General features: G+C 41.7%; 1 protein-coding gene across 4 annotated transcripts in view; it reads right to left on the bottom strand.

Annotated features, from left to right (window-relative positions):
* The window catches only part of FEZ1 (fasciculation and elongation protein zeta 1), a 194,723-nt gene that overhangs the window by 35,829 nt on the left and 133,366 nt on the right, over nucleotides 1-25,528 (bottom strand). For all 4 annotated transcript variants that reach the window (XM_038380981.2, XM_038380976.2, XM_043500980.1 and 1 more), the window contains 3 exons: nucleotides 23,329-23,600; nucleotides 16,228-16,308; nucleotides 1,953-2,028 (listed from right to left, as the gene is read on the bottom strand). In XM_038380981.2, coding sequence (XP_038236909.1) covers nucleotides 1,953-2,028; nucleotides 16,228-16,308; nucleotides 23,329-23,600 — 429 coding nt within the window. The remainder of the gene's footprint in view (nucleotides 1-1,952; nucleotides 2,029-16,227; nucleotides 16,309-23,328; nucleotides 23,601-25,528) is intronic.

Below are 25,528 nucleotides of genomic sequence, written 5' to 3'. Positions count from 1 at the left end.
GTTTTCAGTCTCTTTTCACAAGTAAAGGAATGAAGGAGAGCAGCTTGAAAACAATGATATGAAAAATTTTACTTTTCAGAGAAAAATTGAAGCAAAACATTTTTGTCTGAAAACTTGTAGTTTGAAACTGAAAATTTAAATTTGGAAATGCCACCATGGTGCCTCTTGGAGTCTTAATTCTGGGTGCCTCATTCCCTCATTCTCCTCTATGGGCCAGGCTCCACGGCGGGTCTACATCTCCCATGAGTCACCACAATTTCCCGAGAATTAAGTTTCTAACCTCAAAATATGTTGTGTTCTAAGTGTACTCGAAATAAAATATGGACAATCTACAAAATGGTTGACATGGGCAATATATATCACATAGAGTTTGAGGCCAAATTGTTTACAAATGACAGGTTGATTTTGAGTGTCTGAACTTGGGCAACCAAATTTGGGATACCCCAAATCAGTGGCTGCTTTGAAAAATTGGGCCTGAATGTGGGTTCTCAAATTGATGTACTGTGTGATCTTGGACAAGTCATGTCATGTCCCTGTGACCATCTGTAAAACATGGGTCTAATACTTCCTAATCCGTAGGTGCTGGAACTTGGGGTGCTGTTAGAGGTGCTGGCCAGAAGTGGTTTCCATTATATACAGGATTTACAGTTTGGTTCAATGGCTCTCAGCACCCTCACTATAAAAATTATTCCAGCACCTCTGGTGCAAGCCGGAGGTTTCAATCAGTAATGTTTGTAAAGTCCTTGGAATCCCTTTGATGGGAAGACAAAGTATGGTATACTGCATTATAGAGTGGTCAGATTCACTTTTGTTTTCTGTAACTTTCACTTCCTGTTTTCACTTCCTGTGTTCAAGTTTCATCTTGCAGTGATTCTTGTTAATCTTTCTGTCCACTTGGCATCCTATGGGGTGAGCGGTGAGGGGGAGACACAAGACAGATATTAATCATGTTGCTAATGCACTGCTGAAAGGTGCTCTGGCACCATGGTGATGTGGGCAGTGTACTGAACAGAAGAGAAAAGCCCTTAATTCAGGGGACTGTGAATGTAGGGCTGGTTGTTCTTCAAAGAACACTGAGATATGTCTTTCTAAATATAACATATGTTTTCATCACAACCTGATGCAATTTTCACACTACTTAATTATGCAAAAAGATTTTATCCTTGGTAACCTTTCTGGAAAGTTTTTTGGTACTAGAGACAAGCAGTTTTTGACACTGATCACAAACTGTCACTTATTCAGAAATTGTATAAAACAGCCATTCATAGCACTTCATTCCTTTCAGAAGAACAGAAGCCAGTGTTTGCTTCATTTAATACAATACACAGTTGCCATGGAGACACAGAAGGAACCAAAGGAGTTTCCCAGAATGTACCAGGCTTGTCACAGCATATCAGCCTTTTATTTTCTGTTCCAAGTTAGAGTTAGGGGCTAAATTAATTAACTAATAGACGTTGGATGTTTATGAAATACACTTTAACCTACAAAATGTTCTTGCACATGATGATTTTCCAGTATAGAAAGCTGGAAGTTAATTGCCAGCAAAAAAAAAAAAGTGTAATAGTTTGAAATCAGATCAATAAGGAAGAAGAATGTTATTTGTTTGTAGGAATTTGAAAAACATCCTCTCCCTGTGCTATCCTTTCTTGCCTTTTTCTGTTTTGGCTAATGTCTCATTCAGCTCCACTCTGAATATACAAGCCTGTAAATGAAACCCAGTGCACATGATTGTCATGAAATGTATGAATTTCTTCAAATAGAGCTTCAGTCCCACAGATTTGGGATTTCTAGGTCAGAACCAAGCTCAGTAGAGTCAAAATGATAGAGGGTCTAATATCCTGCTGAATTTCACAAGTCCTTCTACTCCCAAATGGCCCTACCACTGAGAGACCTAAAATGATATCCTAAAATGGCATTCTGACATAATATGTATGGCAAACCCAGGAACTTACTGTTTGTCAGCATCTGCAGATCTTCGACAGAGGGAGGTGACCCTTTCTTCTCATATGGAATAACCGTGTTCAAATACTAGAAAGGAATGACATGTACCATTATTCTCTCACCATTGCAGGGCAAACTAATGTGATGGAAGTATGAAACCAAATTGCTTACAGAATCATGTGAGATATGAAAGAAAAGAAACCAAACAAAAAACTCTACTAAGTAAAGAGGCAAGTGTTCTAGAAAATAATCTTCAATTCAATAATATTATATATTGGTATGACAAGCTATGCAATTGGTGCCAAAGAATGACAAGGACAGAACTCCTCGGGATATGCCAGAGGCAGGCAAGGGCTAAATTCTGCCCACCATTTTGCAGGAAACACAAGGCCTCTGGAGAGTCCAGCAGAAAAGTTCTGACTTCACCCAGCCCCTTATTAAAGCTGGGTGAAATATCCTGGCCAAAGTTTTTGGTTTTGGTTGTCCCCCCCTGCCGCCAAAAAATGCAGATTTGGATTAACAGAAACATTTTGAAAATTCATGTTTGTCAAATTGTTTCTGTCAACCCCCCTGCTGCCTGAAAATGTCAAAATATTTCATTTAGACATTTTTGACACAAGACATTTCAATTTTTCAATTCAAAACTTTTCATTTCAAAATTACTTGCAATTTCATTTAAAAACAATAAAAATGTTTTAAACTAGTCAAAATCAACTCAAAATGTTTCATTGCAGAGTAAACAACACTTACAAAATGATTTGCTGAAAATTCAGAAAAATTGCATTTTTTGGTCAACCTGAAAGTTTTTTCTTCTTATTATTATTTCAACACTGCCAGTGAGCTGAAAAATCAATTACTCCCACAGTTCTACCCACTACTGTGGGTTTTAGTCACAGTTAAGTTCCAAGCTCCTGCCGGGATAGGGCTTTTTTGTGTATGTGTGTGGTTTTATCCCATGACCATTGGCCATTGTCTGGTCCAACTGATTGGCTAGTCAATATAAACTGAAGCTATCTGGGCTGCATCTTTCCTTTCCCCCTGGATTCTGCAGTTTTCCTGGTCAATTTTTAATGGAAAGTCTTTATTTACTTTTGAACATCTAAAGAAACATTTTTCTTAGGGCTTTTCTATACAGGGACATCCAGGAAAGTTAATCCAAATTAACTAAAGGTGTGAATTTGAAGTGAATTAGTTAATTGTCATTAAATCCCATATAGACACTATTATTCAGAATTAAAGTGGTTTCAATTTGGATTAACTTTCCTGTTTGTCCCCATGTAGACAAACTGTTACTTGCATTTATGTTTTGGTGTTGCAGGAGATGGTTTTTCCTAGTTTCACCATCTCCACTCTCACACTGATTGCACATTTCTTCCTGTCTCAGTTTTGTTACTGTAATTTGTTACTGTTATTTTCCACCTCAGGTTTATGGTCACTGATTCTGTATTTGTTCTGCCTTTATTTTGCACTCATACTAGTGTCTTAGGTTGAGAGCATCACTGAATTTGGGTAGGGTTAGTTTTTTCACAGGTCAGACAGAGTTGTGGGCACATGGAAGTGATCTTACATACAAATGGATTATTTATTTCTTTGAATTCAGTTTTTAATCCTCTAGTGCGGGGGCTGTCAATTTTTTTCATAGTGTGAGTTATTTCTTGACAGAAATTGAAAACTCCTCTCACATTCACAAATGCAGGGATCCCCCCCCCCCATTATGTAACATCTTTGTGAAGGCTACAGTAACTATTTATATGGGAAAGTAATATGAAGAAGGTATGTAGTGCATGTTTAGCTCTCTTCTAACGCAATCTTGCAGAGGGAAACAAGCCAAAAAGCCGGCACTATGTGCCTGATCCTGCACCCAAGGAAGTCAATAGATAAGCATCTCCTGACTATGGTAGTGCAGAATCAAGCCCTATGTGACTATTCACCTCTCTCCAGACCACCGCTGGTCCACAGAGCAAAGCTTATAAACTATAGCTTTTTTGTTTTTGGATTAATGGAGCATTTGCTGTTGTGGTTGTTTTTTCTCTCTATTACTCTGGGTGTGTAAAGGGGTCTTTGTATGGTACGGTCACTGTTAGGGCTTATCCAAAGCTCACTGAAGCCAGTAGGAGTCTTTCCTTCAACTTAGGCCTGGTCCACACTTAAAAGTTAGGTTGACATAGTTACAGCGCTCAGAGATGTGAAAAATTCACCTCTGGAAGAACTGTAGCTATATCAGTCTAACTTCCAATGTAGACACTGTTATACCGATGAAAGAAACCCCCCTTTGGTCTCTGTAGGAAGCATCTATATTACATGTCCATTGTTAAAGTGCCCACAATGTAGACATAGCTTAGTGAGCTTTGGATCAGACCCCGATGCAGTGCATCTAGGGGCATACAATGCAGAGTTTTACTGAAACCTGAGGGACAATCTTTTCAGCCTCAGTTGGGTACTTCCAAAAAAAATCAGGATCAGCTTAATACAGCAATAAACCACACCATGGTATGCAGTAAATAGTAGGCTACTTGTGCACTAATTGTATGCATTTTGGCTTTGTGCCTAGAATCACCAAAAACCTACTAATGCACATTCTCTATAATTACAGTAGCTTCTTAAACTACATTTAAAATATTTTTAAAAACTGAGTCAGAGTCATGGGAAGATTTTTATTTCCCCCGACTAGTTAAAAAAGGCCATAGCATCAAGAAAATGTTTACAAAGTGGGGAAAAGAGTAGGAACACCATTTCTCTACAATTTTGACCAAATTCCCTACAAAAAAAAACACTATTAAGAGAATTTCACAGTGGCACAATTAAGGATTTAAGAATCAAGCAGCATCAAAATTAAGGTTACATACATAAGCTTAACTTTGCCCCCTTGTGCGTATGTACTACAATACAGGCTGTAATTGCAGGATTATATATTATATTGCAAGTAGCACAATATAATATATTTTTCTATAACATTACATGTACAGATGTTGATTTAGACTTTTAATATACATTTTTCTTACCTCTAGGGTACTTATTCTAATAATTTTGATAGTGGACCATGTTTTGTATATTTCCTCAAGCACAGCCTTCCATAGCTTGAATTCAGGAGATAAGGCCACTAATTATGCAACTCATTTTGTTGCATATTTACATGAGCTATATATACTAGCAAATTTTCACTATCACTTTATGTTGTGGATTCTACAAATGCTATCCATGCACACCTATTTATAGAAAAAATCCATAAAAGTATCTAGCAAAACCGTAGTTAAGATTACAGGTGTTTCTATTCTACCCCTTGTTTTTTAGTTGCTCATAACTTCCCAAACTTTTTGTGCTGAAGTTTTCCAGTACTGAAGCATGATTTTTCATTGACCTTGTATGCACATGGGCAAGGCAACTGTGCAATGGGTATAAATATTTTAGTTCTCATCAACTTAGCACTCATTTTGCATAGTGGAATTGGGCCACTTTTCTTTCCTCAAAGATGAACGTACAGGGAAAGTTTGATGGAGAATGGCCAGCCATTTTGGGAAATGAAAGATTAGAAAAAATATTTTCTGATTATATAATTTTTTGCCACATTTTTGACAGCTTTAGCATCAAAAAGATGGGATACCGGTGATGTCTAGGTAAATTGTTTGAACAAAATAGGGTGTAAAATGGGACTTATGTGGTGCATAGACCTTGTGTTGACCCTTTGCACAGGGGTGAATTTCAACCTTTATGAGGGGTTCTGGAAAATAGAAACCTGACAAGAAAGACGATATCACAATGCAGAGTTAGCAGTCTTAATGTTCTTTAATATGGTTTTGCAGGGAATATCAAATAGTGTATTATTTGAGAAACAGTATGTCATAATCTAATTAGTTATGGATGTGAACACATTATGTATCATAAATCATATACATAAGAGTCCAGGTTATGGTTGTGTGTATAGTCTTAGCTTTTGCATTTCCTGACCTTTGAGTGATTAACCAGCTTCTTATAAAAATCTTATAACACAGAATTTTTTCTATCAGATTTCATTTTTTTATTCTGCAAAAAAAAAAGATGATAGAAAAGAAAAACAAAGGAGGTGGAGAAGAAAAGAAAGGCTGAAGTGTCCCACTCAAAAATTTCAAAGCTCCTCTGGGATGCCAAAAATTGAAAATAACGTATGTCAAATTCGGAATTTGAACTCCTCTGGAACACCTTTTCTTACACATGCTAGGACCCTACTGGAATGCTCTGTCCCACACATGCTAGAATCCCACTCGAAGGCCGAGTACCACACATGCTAGGGACCTATTGGAACACCCTATCCCATTGATGCTATTGTCCCATTGAAACACCCTTTGTCACACATGCTAGGACGGCAGGACTCAATAGAACATCACACTACACAAACATTTGAGTCCCAATGGAATGCTCTGTCCCACTAACATTAAGGGGACAGGCTGCAACACCCTGTCCCATGCATGCTAGGACCCCACTGGAATGTTTTATCCCATACACACTAATTCCCACTAGAATGCCCTGTCACACAGAGGTTAGATTCCACTGGACTGTCATGTGACACGTTAGACCCCACTGAAAGGCCCAGACCCACACACACTAGGGACCCATTGGAATGCCTGTCCCACACAGGCTTCAGGTTCCACTAAAACCCCCATGCCCACATGCACTAGGTCCCCACTGGGAATGCCCTGTTGCACATAGGCTAGAACCCCTCAGGAATGCCCAGGCCCATACATGCGAGGGACTCACTGGAACACCATAGAATCATAGAAGATTAGGGTTGGAAGAGACTCAGGAGGTCAACTAGTCCAACCCCCTGCTCAAACCAAGACCAACCCCAACTAAATCATCCCAGTCAGGGCTTTGTCAAGCTGGGCCTTAAAAACTTCTCTTGATAGAGGTTCCAACACCTCCCTAGGGAACCCATTCCAGTGCTTCACCTCCCTCCTAGTGAAATAGTGTTTCCTGATATCCAACCTAGACCTCCCCCACTGCAACTTGAGACCACTGTTCCTATTTCTGTCATCTGCCACCACTGAGAACAGCCTAGCTCCATCCTCTTTGGAACCCCCCTTCAGATAGTTGAAGGCTGCTATCAAATTTCCCCTCACTCTTCTCTTCTGCAGACTAAATAAGCCCTCAGCCGCTCCTCATAAATCATGTGCCCCAGCCCCCTAATCATTTTCATTGCCCTCCGCTGGAGTCTCTCCAATTTGTCCACATTCTTTCGGGGTGGGGGGGCGTAGGAAGAACTGGATGCAGTACTCCAGATGTGGCCTCACCAGTGCCGAATAGAGGGGAATAATCACTTCCCTCGATCTGGTCGAAATGTTCCTACTAATGCAGCCCAATATGCTATTAGCCTTTCTGGCAACAAGGGCACACTCTTGACTCATATCTTGCTTCTCTTCCACTGTAATCCCCAGGTCCTTTTCTGCAGAACTGCCGCTTAGTCAGTTGGTCCCCAGCCTGTAGCAGTGCATGGGATTCTTCCATCCTAAGTGCTGGACTCTGCACTTGTCCTTGTTGAATCTCATCAGATTTCTTTTGGCCCAATCCTCCAATTTGTGTAGGTCACTCTGGACCCTATCCCTACCCTCCAGCGTATCTACCTTTCCCCCCAGCTTAGTGTCATCCGTGAACTTGCTGAGGCTGCAATCCACCCCATCATCCAGATCATTAATGAAGATATTGAAACTGGCCCCAAGACCGATCCCTGGGGCACTTTGCTTGATACCGGCTGCCAACTAGACATCGAGCAATTGATCACTACCCGTTGAGCCCAACAATCTAGCCAGCTTTCTTTCCACCTTATAGTCCATTCATCCAATCCATACTACTTTAACTTGCTCGCAAGAATACTGTGGGAGACCATATCCCACACACTCTAGGATCTCGCTTGAAAGCCCTGTCTCACACAGGCTAAGGGTCCCATTAGAACGCCAGGTCCCATTCATGTTAGGACCTGTTGTGATAATTTGGCCTGTAAATTTACTCTGATTGTGAGCTCAACTGTGAAAAGGATGTGAAAGTTCATAATATATCACAATAGTCCTTAATAAACATTGAGCTTCTTTGAAATAAGCATGAAAAGCAAACTGTTAATGTTTCTGCTTTAAAATAAAAGAGGGTTAAGTATTTTAAAGCCATTAACTTTAAAAAAATATTTAAACAAATGCTTTGTTTCATATTTTTTCTTGTATTTTGAGGGTTTTAGTTTCTGTAATTGGTAATAATCTTGAAGATTTAATGAAAAAAGTATTTTTAAGAAAAAACAAAAGTGGAAAAATGAATTATTTTAAATTGTTGTAGGTTAAGTTGCTAACAGAGACTTTTACTGAAATAACGCCTTGGGTAACCCTCTGGTTAACAAAATGCCATCTTAATTCAGGGCTGCTACTGCACTGACTGTGAATTGAATCTCAAATCATCAGAACCAAGGGATCTTGAAATACCAAATTTTAGGTAATTTTTCTAATTGTTTTGGTTTTGCAATGTTTTTTTCCCTTGTGGTTTAGATTTTGTAATTTTTTTCCTTGCTGTTTTTGCCACCTTTGGTGTTGCAAATGGGTCATAAATGCAAAAGTGGTTCTAAAAGAACATCATTTTGTTGCTTCTTTTTAAAGGAGGGAATATACTTAAGTACAAATGCCACCAGGGCTGTTTTTCTCCAGGTGAACAAGCTTAGCCATTAATGCATAAAATGTTCATGGTTTGTGTAAATGTACAGCTTTATCTGTGTAAGTGACAAAAGACGGGGGAAGTTTTTGCCATCTTTACCCATTCTGGGCATACAGCCAAAGAAGTGATAAGAGCTGGTTTGTTTTTAAACAGAAGCAGTTTTAACTTTTGTTTTAGCTACAAATGAAGTGAGTTGTAAGTTCTTAGCTTTGTTAACATCTGGAAAGTTTAACTTTAATTTTTGTAACATGTAGTTAAGTAAAATTTATAAATTCCAATTTTGAGATAAGGAATTTGCAAACCTTAAAATATAACCAAGAGCCTTTTTCTTTTTCCTTAAGCATAAACTAAAATAATTTTTCTTTGTAATTATGATTGTATGAACAAATGTTCGATCCTAGGCATAACTGATTCATAAAAGAGGGATTATGTTGTGATAATTGGGCCTACAAATGTACTCTAATTGTGAGCTCAACTGTACAAAGTATGTGAAAGATCATAACATGTCCAAATAACCTATAATAACAAATGTTGATAGGAAAGGGTACAAAAAGCAGAAAGAAAAATTGAATTTGTCAAAAAAAAAAGGGCCTTTTGATATGGACTATGTAAAATCATGTGTGGTAAAAACAGAAAATGTGGAACTAGAAACTGACGAACCAAAATTAATGTGTCAGATATTAGCCCTGATGGGTGGACGAAATAACGAGGGCATGAGCTATTCCACCTATCGCTTCCCTTTTTTTTTTTTTGATCCTTAAAGAAAGAGACTTGGCGGGGGGGGAGAGACAATAAAGAAAAGAGGGAAGCTACTGGAGCAGGCTTCACTATCATGGCTTCCACCCTGCACTGTCTCCTGAGGTCTCAGACTTTCTTGGTTCTGATCCTGAGATGTTGTGATCAGGTGTCCACCCCACACAGGCCTGGAAGGGGCTAAGGTGGCCAGGTAGGCCTATTAAGTCCACAGGCTGCACCTGGAGGTAAAGCAAGGGAGTAGGGATTGATTGCAGGCAGGCTCAGCTGGGCAGGAAGAGGCCCCACTGGAACACTCTGTCCAACACACACTAGGAGACAACAGCAATACTTTCTCTCATACATGCTAGGATGCCACTAATATGTCCTTTCTCAAACATGCTAGGGGTCCCACTCAACCACCATGTCTCACAGACGCTGGGATCTCACTGGAACATTCAGTCCAATATATGCCAGGACCACACAGAAATGCTCTGCTCCACATACACTAGTGTCCCACTGGAACGCGTTATCCAACAAATGCTAGAGGTCTCACTGGAACACAATGTCCCAAACACGTTAGGACCCCTCTGAAGCTCCTTGTCCCATAAATGCTAGGAGTCACTAGGACCGCACTGGAATTTCCTGTCCTGCCCATGCTAAGCTCCCACTTAAACACCCTCTCCCACACATACTAGGGTCCCACTGAAACTCCCTTTCCCACAGTCACTAGGGTCCCACCAGAAAGCCCTGTCCCAAACATACCAGCACCTCACTAGAACCCTCTCTCCCACGCACACTAGGACTCTAGTGGAACACCTGGTCCCGCACACTCTAGGGCCCCAATGTAATGCCCTGTCCCACACATGTTAGGGATGCCATTGGAACCATCCTGTTCCACAGATCCTTTCGCCAAAGCACCTCCAACTGCTAGGAGTCTCTGTGGCTGTGCATATACTATCAGCAGGCCAGGAAGGTGATGGAGAGGAGCTCCAACCCTCTTCACCTTAGAAGGTATGCAAGAGAGGAACTCTCCTGCTGCAGACCTCCTAATGTCTGCAGCAAATTAATGGCTTTCCTGAGGACCTTACAGGGCACCTTACAGGTATACAGCAGCTAATACAATCACTCCATGAGTTCATGTAGTGTACAGTGACTGAGGCAAGGTCTTCTGTTCTTACCGCAGTCTATGATGCAGTGAAAGTCACTTATGCACTCAGCGTGGCCTGGTGATAATCTACTGCACAGATACTTGATTTTCATAATTGAAAAGCAATTTCCACCAAAGTAACCAAAGGCAATGGAGGCTGTGTCCCTTTTCAACTCTTTTGGCTGTATGGCTGATAAAACAAAGATATTGCAAACACTTCTTTTCTAATAGGGCAAGTATTTTATGTTTGGTTGTTTCTTACTCACCTTACCCTTAAAAATAATTGAAAACTTTTGTTCAGATTTTCCATATAAAATAATCACCTGGCAAAGACTGAGCCTGGAACATTTTGGCCCCAAATCTGAACATTTTGGAAAGTTCTTATGGCAGTGATACTCAGCCAAATTAATGATCAACATTACCCAAAAGAGCCACAATAGAGTGACTTCATTGTTTCATTTACAATAGTACCATTCATATGTAAATAGTATGACAGAGGAAATAGTTTTTATATTATATATTATTCTCACAGCAAATACATTAACATCGTAAAAGCACTGTGATTGGTTAATGATTAAATCATACAGTGTTTTAATATCACATGCTACAAAGAGCCACAGGAGAGACATTAAAAAGCCACTTGCGGCTTGCAAGCCGCAGTCTGAGTATCACTGTCTTAGGGTGATACTCAGCCCTATTCATGGGCCAGCACTAGGTGTAGGCCCCACTACCCTGCCAGTAAAACCTTATTTTAAGGGCTTCAGTGGGACTTAAGTGGTGCCATGCTGGCCCCTGTACAGGTATGAGATGTCAGGTGGGGCCTAGGTCTTTGGCTGTCCCCAGGCAAAGGGATGTGGATTTAGACCGAGGCCTTATGCCAGTTCCTGCAGAGGAGTATGGGGTTGTGGGGCCTGGGCCTCATGCTGGGCCCTGTACAGGGGTTAGGAGTCTGGGCCTTATGCCAGTTCTTGCACAGTTCGGTGGAACCTAAGCTTCTTGCTTGGCCCTGCACAGAGGTGAGGGTTCAGGTAATGCCTCTGCCTCAGGCTGGTCCCCTGCACAGGGCTGAATTTCACCATATATGACTGAAGAGCAAGGATGAGAATGGAAATTGTTATGTCATCATTTATTATAAGATAATTTGTTACTGATTTACTGATTTTTCAGGTTTCCTAGTGGCATGGGGCTCAGACTCCCATCTTCCATCTCCCCTTCAGCCTGACCACTTTTAGCTGAGGCTTTTGGCCCAGTAGCACTTTCAGCTCCCATTTTTTTACGACCGAATCTAACACTGGGGATCAAGTGTCCCTATAATAATTGTTGTGAATTGGTACTGTACCAAAAGGGCAGCTGGTCTCATGAGATGGGCTGGGGAGGAACCTGCTTCTCTCCAGCTTACCCTTCATTTCTCTCCTCTTCCATCAAGCTTCCCCCTAGCTCCCCACCTAAGCCTGGTCACTTAAATCATTAAATTAAACTAGGAATTGTAACAAAGCTTCTTTTATGCTTATCCAGGGCTGCTCAGCGCTGTGTGGTGATGCTTCCCCTGAGAAGCCCTAGTTTTGGCACCCCTACTGCAGAAAGACTTCCTCGGGAAACCATAGTTTCAACCAGTTTAATCAGCAATATTAGGAAAGTGGCTTGTTATTTGGAATAGTGTTTCATGTAGGCGCTGAAGTCCGAGTTGCATCAAGACTACAAGTTTAGAGTAAGATTGTGGCTGTACCTACATCACGCTTTACAGAGCTTGTGGGACAGCAGACTTACAGATAGGGGTCTGGTCTGTTCCTAAGGCAGTGAGCTTTAAATGTACAAAAATAAAGGCAAAGCTAAACTGTTTAAGCCTAAATTAAATGGACTGAGTTTTACCCAACAATGCTTAAATTTTTAATTAACATATCATAGAATCATAGAAGATTAGGGTTGGAAGAGACCTCAAGAGATTATGTAGTCCAACCTCCTGCTCAGACCAGGACCAACCCCAACTAAATCATCCCAGTCAGGGCTTTGTCACAATGGGCCTTAAAAACCTCTAAGGATGGAGATTCCACCAGCTCCCTAGGTAACCCATTCCAGTGTTTCACCACCCTCCTATCGAAATAGTTTCTCCTAATATCCAACCTAAACCTCCCACACTGCAACTTGAGACCACTGCTCCTTGTTCTGTCATCTGCCACCACTGAGAACAGCCGAGCTCCATCCTCTTTGGAACCAGATCATTAATGAATATGTTGAACATAAGAACTTAAGACTGGCCACACTGGGTCAGACCAAAGGTCCATCCAGCCCAGTATCCTGTCTGCCGACAGTGGCCAATGCCAGGTGCACCAGAGTGAGTGAACCTAACAGGTAATGATCAAGTGATCTCTCTCCTGCCATCCATCTCCACCCTCTGACAAACAGAGGCTAGGGACACCATTCCTTACTCATCCTGGCTAATAGCCGTTAACGGATTTAACCTCCATGAATTTATCTAGTTCTCTTTTAAACCTGTTACAGTCCTAGCCTTCACAACTGTCCCAGGCAAGAAGTTCCACAGGTTGACTGTGCGCTGTGTGATGAAGAACTTCCTTTTGTTTTAAACCTGCTGCCCATTAATTTCATTTGGTTGCCCCTAGTTCTTATATTATGGGAACAAGTAAATAACTTTTCCTTATTCACTTTCTCCACACCACTCATGATTTTATAGACCTCTATCATATCCCCCTTAGTCTCCTCTTTTCCAAGCTGAAAGTCCTAGCCTCTTTAATCTCTCCTCATATGACACCTGTTCCAAACCCCTAATCATTTTAGTTGCCCTTCGCTGAACCTTTTCTAATGCCAGTATATTTTTTTGAGATGAGGAGACCACATCTGTACACAGTATTCAAGATGTGGGTGTACCATGGATTTATATCAGGGCAATAAGATACTCTCCATCTTATTCTCTATCCCTTTTTTAAAATTTGTTAGTCTCTCAGGTGCCACAAGTACTCCTTATCCCTTTTTAATGTATCCTAATATCCCGTTTGCTTTTCTGACTGCCGCTGCACACTGTGTGGACTCTTCAGAGAACTATCCACGATGACGCTAAGATCTCTTTCCTAATTAGTTGCAGCTAAATTAGCCCCCATCATATTGTATGTATAGCTGGGATTATTTTTTCCAATGTGCATTACTTTACATTTATCCACATTAAAATTCATTTGCCATTTTGTTGCCCAATCACTTAGTTTTGTGAGATCTTTTTGAAGTTCTTCACAGTCTGCTTTGGTCTTAATTATCTTGAGCAGTTTAGTATTGTCTGCAAACTTTTCCACCTCACTGTTTACCCCTTTCTCCAGATCATTTATGAATAAGTTGAATAGGATTGGTCCTAGGACTGACCCTTGGGGAACACCCACTCGTTACCCCTCTCCATTCTGAAAATTTACCATTTATTCCTACCCTTTGTTCCCTGTCTTTTAACCAGTTCTCAATCCATGAAAGGATCTTCACTCTTATCCCATGACAACTTAATTTACTTAAGAGCCTTTGGTGAGGGACCTTATCAAAGGCTTTCTGGAAATCTAAGTACACTATGTCCACTGGATCCCCCTTGTCCACATGTTTGTTGACCCCTTCAAAGAACTCTAATAGATTAGTAAGACATGATCTCCCTTTACAGAAACCATGTTGACTTTTGCCCAACAATGTATGTTCTTCTATGTGTCTGACAATTTTATTCTTTGCTATTGTTTCAACTAATTTGCTCGGTACTAACGTTAGACTTACCGGTCTGTAATTGCCGGGATCACCTCTAGAGCCCTTTTTAAATATTGGTGTTACATTAGCTATCTTCCAGTCATTGGGTACAGAAGCTGATTTAAAGGACAGGTTACAAATCATAGTTAATAGTTCTGCAATTTCACAGAACAAAACATTTTGGGTTGTAGAATGGTATTGCATCACCTGCAGCACCAGGCTGTAGAGTAGCTCACCAGTCATAACTACAGCAAGCCAGGCTAATCAACAACTATGGTAAATCCACAATCTAACTCTTAATTTGTTGATTTACATCAAGAGAGGAGTGGGATGGTCCAGCCACTCAGATTTTACATTGTCCGAGTTAATTTTATTCTACATAGCAGGTCCCTTTTGTTTAACAAATAGTTCCACATTCTGTAATTTATTTTTAAGCATTTTTTTTAACCATCTGGGGAATTAATTGAGAAAAACGATGGTAAAAACCCAGTCATTGTTACTGAGTGAAGTACTCACAAGTTAGGAAAGGCCATAATCTTAATCCTGCCCCATAGTGTGCATGCATCTTTATGATGCAGTCATTAAGCACATGTTCAAGCACTATTATTTCTGCCTCACTCCTGCCTCTCTCTATATGCAGGGTGAATGGTGCACAGTGAAGGAGCAGGACTCATGTGGAATCACACCTCATTTTGGGTTAAACTCTGGGAAAATTTGTCTCCTCCAACATGAAAAGTGGCAGGAGGGAATGTTTTATGAAGAAACTTCCACAAAGTATCCCATAGCATGCCATTGGAGGGAATGGGATCTGGCACTCCAGGGTAGATGCCAATAAGCACATCCTGAAATGTGGTGGACCACCAGATTGTCCAGGGCCATCTGCATGGAAGTCTCGTGTCCTTTCATGGGGTCTAACCCTTGTGAAACCTGCCCCAGGCAGCACAGATCCATTCAACATATGCTAACAGAGACCTTCAACCCCTAACACCAGCCTGGAAGCTCCTGGGGCCCCACAAGAGAGCCACAGAAGACTTAAACCAGCCTAAAGGTGTACTGATTTTCTGGATAACTTCTCTGGAGGCTGGAAGGAGACATATTGTAATGCCATAGCACAAGGAGCTCTTGAAGAGATCACAGCGGATTTATGAAAGAAGAACCACTATAGTTTTCATGTTTTAGATTATTTCAGAACTTAAATGTGCTCATAATGGAGGACATAGTCTGAGCCAGTTCACTAAGCACTGGAGAGAGACAGGAAAGCAATGCAAATCTTCTAATGTTGAAATGTAGGGCTAAGCCAAGGAGCATAGCAAACAGGAGTGAGACCTGAGATAAGCAGTGTGTGGTTTCTTTATTCCAAATGTCTTTTCCTCAAACTCTTATTTCTTTCAGAATTCCAGCCAGAGCAGTTTGAATTACCCCGTACAGATAATATTGGCCATAATTTAGTTCCATTTTTGGTTACTGAATCCTTCTTTAAAAAGGTCATTATTCATAAGTATTCACCAAATACCCTGGATGAATTATTTTCAGACTATTGACTAATCACAAACTATTCATTTCAACTATTTGTCCTTTGTTTTATGTGGTTGGTCATCTAAATCGCACAGTATTGTTTCTGTTCCTGTTTGGATGAGTGAAACTTTTTAAAAGAAGAATGAGTAGCGCCTAGTGAATAATGAATCACAAACTTTCTGACATGACTTTTCAGATGAGCGATCCTTCATACTAAATTGTGTGAAAATTTTAGGATTTGCACACAATTTCTAAAACACCCAGCAGTGCCTGAATACTCATGAAAAATGGAAACCATAAGCCCAAAAGTCATCACAAACCAAACTCAGCACTTTTAGTTGCAAAAATATTTGTAAATCAATTGGTTTAATATCAGTCAACTCTCGTCAAAACCCTGCTTTCGTCTTCAAATGAAATAATAGACATGTTTTTGTTTATTCAGAAGAAATGACATGCATCGACTTCTATGAGTACCTGATCTATGCAGAAGACTTTACACACACCTGTTTATCAGTTGCTGAATTCCCAAATGTCTGCCGAATACCAGTCTGCAAGATATTAGAGATTCCTTCCATACTGAATCGCTGCATAGAAGAGAAAAGCGTCTGATTTACGCAGTGCTAGAGGGGATACAATAAAGCTTTACAAATTTATGAATGGTCCAAGGAAGGCAGATTTGGCACTTCTATTTCCCATGATGCAAGAACAATGGGACACAAGAATGAAACTTAGCTGACAAATTTAAAACTATTAAAAGGAAACACAATCCAATGGTTGGAAGCTGAAGCTAGACAAATTCAAACTGGAAATAACATGTACATTTTTAACAGTGAGGATAATTAACCACTGGAACAGTTTACTAATGGGCATACTAGATTCTCCACTACTAACAACTTTTAAATCATATTTGGATGTTTTTCTAAAAGCTGCTCTAAGAATTATTTTGGGGAAGTTCTATGGCCTGCGTTATACTAGATAATAACTAGTACGTGTTAGACTATATAATCACAATGGTCCCTTCTGGCTTTGGAATCTATGAAATATATTTTTACACAATGCGCAATTAACCTGTGGAATACATCGCTACAAGATACAACTGACATCAAAAGACTAGCAGAGTTCAAAAAAGGAGTGGGTATTCCAAAGTTGCAATAGAGAAGGTTAAAAATTAGAATGTTTATAAATCCTCATATTTCAGGTTATAAATTGACATCTAATTGAGTGGTCAGGAATGAACTTACCCCTTTGTGTAGGTTATTCCATAAGTACCTATTTTGGGGTGTATTGCACCTCTTTTGGAAGAAGCTAGTACTAGCTACTGTTAGAGGGAGGATATAGAACTACTTTGACTCTTGATCTGATTCAGTTTGGCAATGCCTTTGTTTCTGTATTCTGCAGTCTAAGGTCATGTCTACACGACAAAGTTTGGTTGATGCAAGTTATGTCAGCATACAGCTGCCACAGTTAGCATATTGCTTGTGCTTGTACATACTTGGCTGCCTGCACTGGCACTTTGCATGCGCTCTAGGAGTATTTATATCCATGCAAAGGGTGTATTTATATCCATGCAACATGAGCAGATATCCCAGTATGCCAGTGTGACCCTAACAGCATCCCAGTGCAAGAGGGCAGGGGTCATTGGTATCTGTTAGTGAGTTTCAGATCATCTGACTTGTTCAGAGTACCCCAATTCACTAATACCATAATCTGTCAAAAGGTAGCATGTAAAATATCAATATAAAGCAATAACACACTGATTATTAATATTCTTGCATGATATAGGTTTGGTAAATGCCCAAATGGACCATACCAATATGAAGGAAATGTGGAACTAAACTGTGTTTACCAGACAAGTCTGGGGAATTGGATAAACAAGTTTCTCTCAGAAAAAGGACAGACCAACCTCTCCAGCCAAGTGTCACAGAATCAACTGACAATCACATGTCAAGTGGACATTCATTTCACTTTAGCAAACACTGGTGGGGGAAGAAGCCAGCATGGAATCTCCTTCATCAACAGACTCCATGCCACCTTCCTCACAGCTTGAATGAACTTTACTTTGGGGGTAAACTTCAGAAGAATCCATTTCAAAGGTTCACTGGACTATAAAAGACAGGTACAAAGAACCCCAAGTTATCATTCACCTGAGAAGACAAAGGAACAGAGAACTTTGGACTTTGTAGAAAATCCTGACAAAGGGGGAGGAATATCTTTCCACCTTGCTGGGAAGTGGTTTGGGAAGAATCTTACCTTGAACCAGGAGTGCAGCATTGTTAAATTTAATATCTAGAAAGCATTTTTCACTTTGATTTGCTTGTACCATTTATAAGTCTATTCTTTATACTTGATCTCACCTGAAATCCTATTTCCTTTTGCTAATACACTTGTTTTACTTTTAATCTAAACCAATCCAGTGCCGTTTGAACTGAAGTGATTATTAACTCCAGTTAAAGTGGTAAGTTATGCAGTTTGTCTCTTTAGAGGAGCAAACAAACCATAGTATCCCTCTGAATGGTCCAGCAAAGGGCTGGACATTGCAGATCACATGGTTTGGGGAAAAATCCAGAGTGAGTGATGTTGGGGTCTTCTTGCCAGGTGAAACCAAGGCTGGTGGAGGCCAGAGTGTTGCTGTGGTGCAAGAAGCAGGCTGCTGGAGTCAGAGTTGTTGGTCCAGAGAGGCTTATCACACACAGACAGTGCATGTTTGTATGCTGGCTGGAAGCTACAGCAGCAGAGCATTTTACAAGGCACTGAGGATTATAAAGCAGATGATGACAACCCCTCACTGGTCTGGATTGCACCCCACAATGTGACAACCACATGCCGCCATCCAGCACAGTGCCTTCTGGGAAGTTTTTGCACTGTGTTGTGGGGTAAAATGAGTTACACAGGTAACTCTGGGAAATTGGGGTCAAGCTCCCATCATGCAACTTTATCCATTCCATAATGCCATCCCTTTCCCATGTTTTCACACCTTTGTTAAGATCCCACAAGCCTGCATAGCACTGTTCAATGTCCATCGTCTTTGACAGAAGCATGGACCCGACACAGTTCTGAACTATTCTCATTAGTGTTGCAAATACAGGACACATGATTCTCCAATATTATCAGGAAACACTACAGCATGATGATTTCTTCAAGGACAGATTGCTAAAGGACACAGCAAAAAACAATTCAAGGTTCTTAGTGGCATTCATAGAGCAGCTTCACACAGTGGAGCAATACTTCTGGGCCTGAGAAACAAGCACTAACTAGTGGTATCACCTCATAATGCAGGTTTGGGATGATGAGCAGTCAAAACTTTCAGATGCAAAAGGCCACATTCCAGGATCTGTGCCTGAGCTTGTCCCAGCCCTCCAGCACATAGACACCAGAATGAGAATTGTGTTGACAGTTGAGAAGCAAGTGGTGATCATACTCTAGAAGCTTGCAATGCCGGATTGCTACCTGTCAGAAGGAAATCATTCTGGAGTTGGAAAATCCAAAGTGCGGGGCATTGTCATGCAGTTGTGTAGGGCCATTAATCATGTCCTGCTATGCAGGACTGCAACTCTCAGGCTATGTCTACACTGGCAATTGAACGACCAAACTTTTGTCTTTTAGAGGCGTTAAACCCGCTGCCCTGAAAGACAAAAGTTTCGCTGTAGCAAGTGCCAGTGGGAACAGCGCGTTGTCAGCAGGAGCGCTCTCCTGCCGACAGTGCGAATGCCACTCACTGGAGGTAGAAGTTTTTTGTCAGCAGGAGAGCCGACAAACAGCAGCTATACTGCACGACTTTTAGCGGCACAGCTTTGGTGACAAAGCCATGTCGCTAAAAGCTGTGTGGTATAAACATAGCCTCAGCAATGTGCAGAACATAGTGGATTGATTTGAAACAGTGTGGTTCCTGAACTGTGATGGAGCAATAGACAGCACACATATATATCCCTCTTTTGGCACCAGACCACCTTCCTATAGCATACATCAACAGAAAGGGCTACTTTTCTATGGTTATGCAAGACTTGGTGGATCTCCAGGGATGCTTCACCAATATTAGTGTGAGCTGGTCTGGGAAGGTGCATGATGCTGTCATCTTTAAGAACTCATGACTGTTCAGAAAGCTGCAAAAAGGGACATACTTTCCCAACCAGCATATTACCATTGGTGATGCTGAAATGCCAGTAGTGATCCTGGGGGACCAAGCCTACACCTTGCTCCCCAGCTCATGAAGGCCACCTTGAGAGCAAAAAAAAGATTCAATTACCAGCTCAGCAGGTGCAGAATAAAATTTGAATGTGCTTTTGGTAGATTGAAGGGATGTAGGCATTGTTTACTCACAAGACTGGATCTCAATGAGAAAAATATCCCACTGGTTATAGCAGCCTGTTGTCTCCTGCATAATATCTATAAGGCAAAGGGAGAAAAGTTGCCACTAGGGTGAAGCACAGAGGTGGAATAGCCAGACACAAGGGCCATTACAAGAGCCCAACATGGAGCTCTGCAGTTGTAGGGGGCTTTGAAAGAGCACTTTAAAGGTGTCGTCACAGTAGTGTGCTGTGCTGGACTTTTCTCTGGCCCCAAAGGTTTATGGGCTGTTAGGAATTGTGCAGCATGTGGTATACATTTGTGTGTATAACACTGTCTTATAATAACCCTATGAATTCTTGTGTTTCGCTGTACGTTTATAACATTACACTCTTTCACTGAGACGATGAATTAAGCAGTTCTTTCTGTACATTTACACACAGTACTCAGCATTTTCTTGAACCTATGAACTGTCTGGTGCCATACACTTATAAGTACTGGGTGCTTTGAGTACTTCTACACATTCTGCAATATGCATGATGCACTAGTAAACATGAATTTGTCTTCAAAACCAGAATTTTATTGACTGGTGAAAGCAGTGTAAAAATGTGCAGCTAAGAAAGGGCAACACAATAGGAACTTCAGACATAAATTAACTGAAGAGAACTTTAAATTTAAAAAGGCAGCAAAGGTTTAGAAAGGCAGCTGCTTGGTGTCATTTCAGTGCATAAATGTAGTCCATTTTAGCTACACATACAGCAGCCGTGCCTCTCGTAGGTCAATGATGTATGTGAAGTTGCAGTTGTCCTTACTGTCTGCTAGCGTGGCGTGGTGGGGTATGTATGTGACCCATGGTGCCAAGTGGATTGTTGCAGAATGTAGGAAGATGCCACTATGGAGGTCTCCAGGGACTGAAAAGGGTGGCAAATCCATGACTGTTGGACCTTTAGGTCAACTAGAGTTTGCAGCATATGTGTTTGCTACCTGAGAAACTCCATTATGTCGAGGTGCATCTCTCCCTCCTTTTCCTGATGAGATTCTTGGGTCTTTCTCCATTTTCCCCTGTTCTTTCTATCCCTCTCCATGCCTTCTGTCCCTGGCCAGCTGGGCCCTTTGTTTCCATTCCAATTCAGCACTGGCTTGTAGGATCTCCTCTTCTTTCTCCTTCACATCAGAGTCAGGTGTTCCATGGGTATGAAGAGGGTACCCCTCAAGACCTTAACAGCAACAGCTGTAGATAAAACAGACATTTACCATTATATTTACAGTCACAACAACAAGCGAAATATAAGGTTCCAAATTGCCTTCCCTCATTCCCATAATAAAATATTCATAAGACAGGCTTCTTGACACTTCAGCTGTGGAGCGCCTCTGCATAGCACAGCTCTCCATCCCAGCCATAGTGAGTATGATCTATAAGTGGTCACATTGGGGGGTGGGAGAGGAAGGAGGGCATTAACATTTTCAGTTGCTGAAACAATTTGGTTCCTATTTTTTTGGGTATAAGTATAGGGCATTGACACTGAAACTTGGCACTGTTTTCCACAGGCTGGGGTGATTTTTGCTGAAATCACACTCCTGAGGGTAACAAAGGCACAGAGAACACAGCTGCTGGTGTCCTGAAGCCATCTGGATCCGTATGCCACTAGTTTACTGCAATGGTGTCAGCTGAACTTTTTGTAGTGTGGGAAAATGTCCTACCATGAAGGAAGAAAGAAGGCAGCCCTCCCTAGAAACCTGTGGGAGAGGACTGCAGAGTACGTCCATGAAAGTGTCAGTGAAATCTCTCAGGAGGACAGAAGCGACATTCCTATGTGCATCAACAAATTGCTTTGCAAATCCCACACTGGGAATGAGCAGATATCAACTCTACCTGTAGTCCTACTTCTTCTCATCTGCATAAGATAATGAAAAGTTGATACATATGTCTTTGGTAACTTAGTATGGCCCAGGCCCATCGTTACATTTAAACAGTGTAAGCATGCACACACTTACCCGAGTTTCCCTCCTCTGGATTGGGCTCATCCGTGCTTGGCTGGTGAGACCAGCTAGACTGCGGTGGAGTCTTAAACAGGTCCTGGATTGCAGCATAGCTGGACCCTCCCACCATGTGTCCTTTCTCCTCCTTGTTGCTGTTCACAGCAGGATTCTGTGTGTTGGCTCCACCGAGATATCCGCAGTGGGCTGCTGGATGCTGGTGGGGTCTCTGGCATGTATGGCATGCAGCTTGTCATAAAAGTCACAGGTCTGTGGCTCAGCACCAAATTGAGCGTTGTGGTATGCTCCCCTCAATTTCTTAATTTCCACATGGCACGGCTGCTGATCTCTGTTACACCCCTTTTGCCCGCATCCCCTGAGCAAACTGTTCATAGATATCCATGTTTCTACGACTATTCCTTAGCTGTGTCTCTTCTCCCCACAGGCTCACTTGATCCAATACCTCCTGCCTACTGCAGGCAGGAGTATGTCTGGAGTGTGTAGCCAGCATGGTTGGTTGGGCAACTGCACACAACAAGGAAGAGCTGCTAGGTGTGCTTGCCAAGCTGGCAATCAGTCTTTCATAAACACACGGAGTGATTTTAAGGGCAGGAGGGGGCTTTCAGTCTCTGTGAGCCCAGGGCCGTGGCGTTTACAATTGTGACCAGAGTTGTACAGCTGCTGGAGGTCTTTTACAGCTGACATAGGTCACACAGTGTCTACACTCACACTGCATTGATCAGACTGTCAACAGTGACTCATTTCTGTTTGGGGAGGTGGTTTTGCTGGGTGCTTATGTCAGCAGTACACAAATTTGAGTGTAGAAACATGCACAAACAAATCAACGAAAGGTGACTTATGTCAACCTAACTTTGTAGTGTAGACCAGACCTGAGAAGCAGTGGTATTAATGCAAGTTTTTAGACATTTGGAGAACACTGGGTATGAATTCTCATGATTTCTTTGAGATGAGCATATTTTTTAGCTGCAGTTATTCTGACTAAGTAGCTTTGGTTACCTGTAAATATAAACCAGTAGAGTTTTTGTGAAAGTGTGAAAAGTTCTCATGCATGGAAACCAGCGTGGAAATGATTTTAATAGGGACTCTTAAGGCGGACTTGCTTGCTGTTCCAGCTTCCATTCTTCTGCGGGGAAGGTTGCTTTTACTTTAAATCCATACATTTATCTAAATTAAATAATCTGAAGATTACTTCCAATTATTATAAGTGCCCATTTTATGCCTATCTCTTTAAAGAGATAGCTTCCCCTACTCTCCAGAATAGGTATGATCACCCCTATCCACTCTTTGCAATGTCTCACTGCATATGGGGATTTCTCACATACCTTGAGAGGCATTTGGGTGCCCCTTTCTATCCGACTGCTCTGCAGACTCAGTCCTTTCTCTTTCCTCCTCCTTTTCATCAGCTCTCTGTGCTCTTTTTGCTTGTTCTGGACCTCAATCAGCACTGTGATGAAGGAGTTCTTCACCTCTTTCTCAAATTCCAGCTCATCTCGACGAGCCAGCTGCTGCACCAGCTCTTCTGAGTAGTTACGGATGGCACCCTCCACATGATCCAGCAGCTCGGCCAACTCAGACACTGACATCTGTTCCAAACCTTCACAATCAGAAGAGGTACACATTCATTTAAAAATACTGGATGCAAATGGGTAATATTGGGCAGAGATTTTGTGTCTTGTGAGTGGAATGTCTAAAAAGCTCAGCCAGTGCCACAGAGACATGGCACTTCTAAGCCTGGATGCTTAAATTATGATTCATGTTCATTGGTACAAAACTGCTAAATTAAGTACATCACTTTCTACGACTATAAAACCTGCCAGTTTCCAGAAGAATTACTTCAGCCAAATTTCACTCCGCTGCCTCCTAACTCTTTAGGCACCTAAAATCCGTAGGTACATAAAACCATACCAGGAAGAATGCACAGTCTAGGCACTTTCATACTTATTGGACAAGATCAACAGAGGGAGAATGTCTCTACTGCCCAGTGATTAGGGAAATCATCTGGGAGATTCACGGTACAGTTGCCCTGCCTGAGTGCCTATGTAATTGTTTATATACAGGGTAAGAGCTCCAACAGAATAACCCACACCCGGTGGCTAGGGCATTCTTCCAGAAGGGGTAAAACCTACATTCATGTCCTTGTTCCACATCACGCAGAAGAATTAGGCAATAATTGCATTATTCTTTTAAATAAGTGTGGTATTACCTCATCTGGATGCACAGGTAGCTCAGAAGGAGGGTTGTTAAAGAGCCCAGGAAAGGTAAATCAGCAACAGAGCTTAGAGAATACTGTGGCCATTACTGAGAGATGATACTTCCAGGTTCCAGAAAAGTTACCGGGTTTTGGTTTGTCTAGGCTGAGATCCTAAAAGATCAAAAGCCCCATATGGGTTTAAAAGGTGCCCCTGGCAGATAGGGAGGGGGCAAGTTGTCAGTTCAGCTCTGCTGGAGTTTGATAGAGAGAGAGCAAGTCAGCCTGCTGGAGGCTGACACAGAGACTGATCGTGAGTCAGGGTCTGCAGCAAGCAAGCAAGCTGTAACTTGGTGCCCAATAAGAACAGGGGACACCAAAGCAAAGTTATATCTATGTAGGGACTTCAGGGTCATGACAATATGTGTATAGGTGTCTTTGTTATTTTTAAATCAACACCTCAAAGCTCCATGTACCATTTGGGCAAAATAAAGCATCCTTTGTTCTAGAGAAGCTGCTTCTGTGTCACTGAGCACAGACCCCTAAAGGGGAAGTCTGGCAGGGTCCATGCCCAATCGGACCTGCTAGATAACACAATTGATGCCCTGGGAGGTGTAACCCAGAGACCCAGTCAGAGAGTGGCTGGATTGCAGGATCCCACTCCAGAGAGAAACAGAGGCCAGAGCCTGCCACTTGAAAGGGGTGTCCTTGGGGAAGTGGAAGAGGGTCTCAGAAAGGGCAGCCTATTCTTGTGTCTCCCACATCTGGCTCAGTGCTCTGTCACTGGGCTAAAAGTTATAAGAGGGGCACCCTTCCTCTTCCTTGTGAGAAAGAGGTTAGATATGTAACTCCAGGAGAGGGTTCACAGCTATGAATCCTGAACGGAGAGAGTGCCTCCCTCTAAGCTGGATTTAGATGCCTAACTCCTTTGGGGTGCTAGGGCTTAGGCCACATCTCTCTCGTCAGCATTTCTGAATCAAATGAGCAGTGGGTAAATTTTTCAAAAGCACTTAGGGGGCTAGATCTGTGTTGCAAACACCTAACTCCTATGCAGGCTCCCCATATAATGCCTGGGAAGAGTTCGGCACCTAAGAATGAGATCCTCAGCCACCAGTTAGCTGAGCATACAGCCAGCAAAGGGGTGGAGTTTAGAGCCCAGATTCACAGAGGTATTTAGGCACCTATCTCTGCTGAGGTATAAACACTCTTCTAGAGTTAGGCACCTATGCCAAGGCAGCACTATGTCATTAGAAAGCACAGATACCCAGTAGTCAGAACACTCTCCTGGTGTTTGGGGCACCCCATTTCAAACACCTACTTTGGAACAGGGACTT

Source organism: Dermochelys coriacea, chromosome 22, assembly GCF_009764565.3.
Source record: "Dermochelys coriacea isolate rDerCor1 chromosome 22, rDerCor1.pri.v4, whole genome shotgun sequence".
Lineage (NCBI taxonomy): Eukaryota > Metazoa > Chordata > Testudines > Dermochelyidae > Dermochelys > Dermochelys coriacea.
Note: the sequence above shows the minus strand (reverse complement) of the source record. Positions and strands in the feature narration are given on the sequence as shown.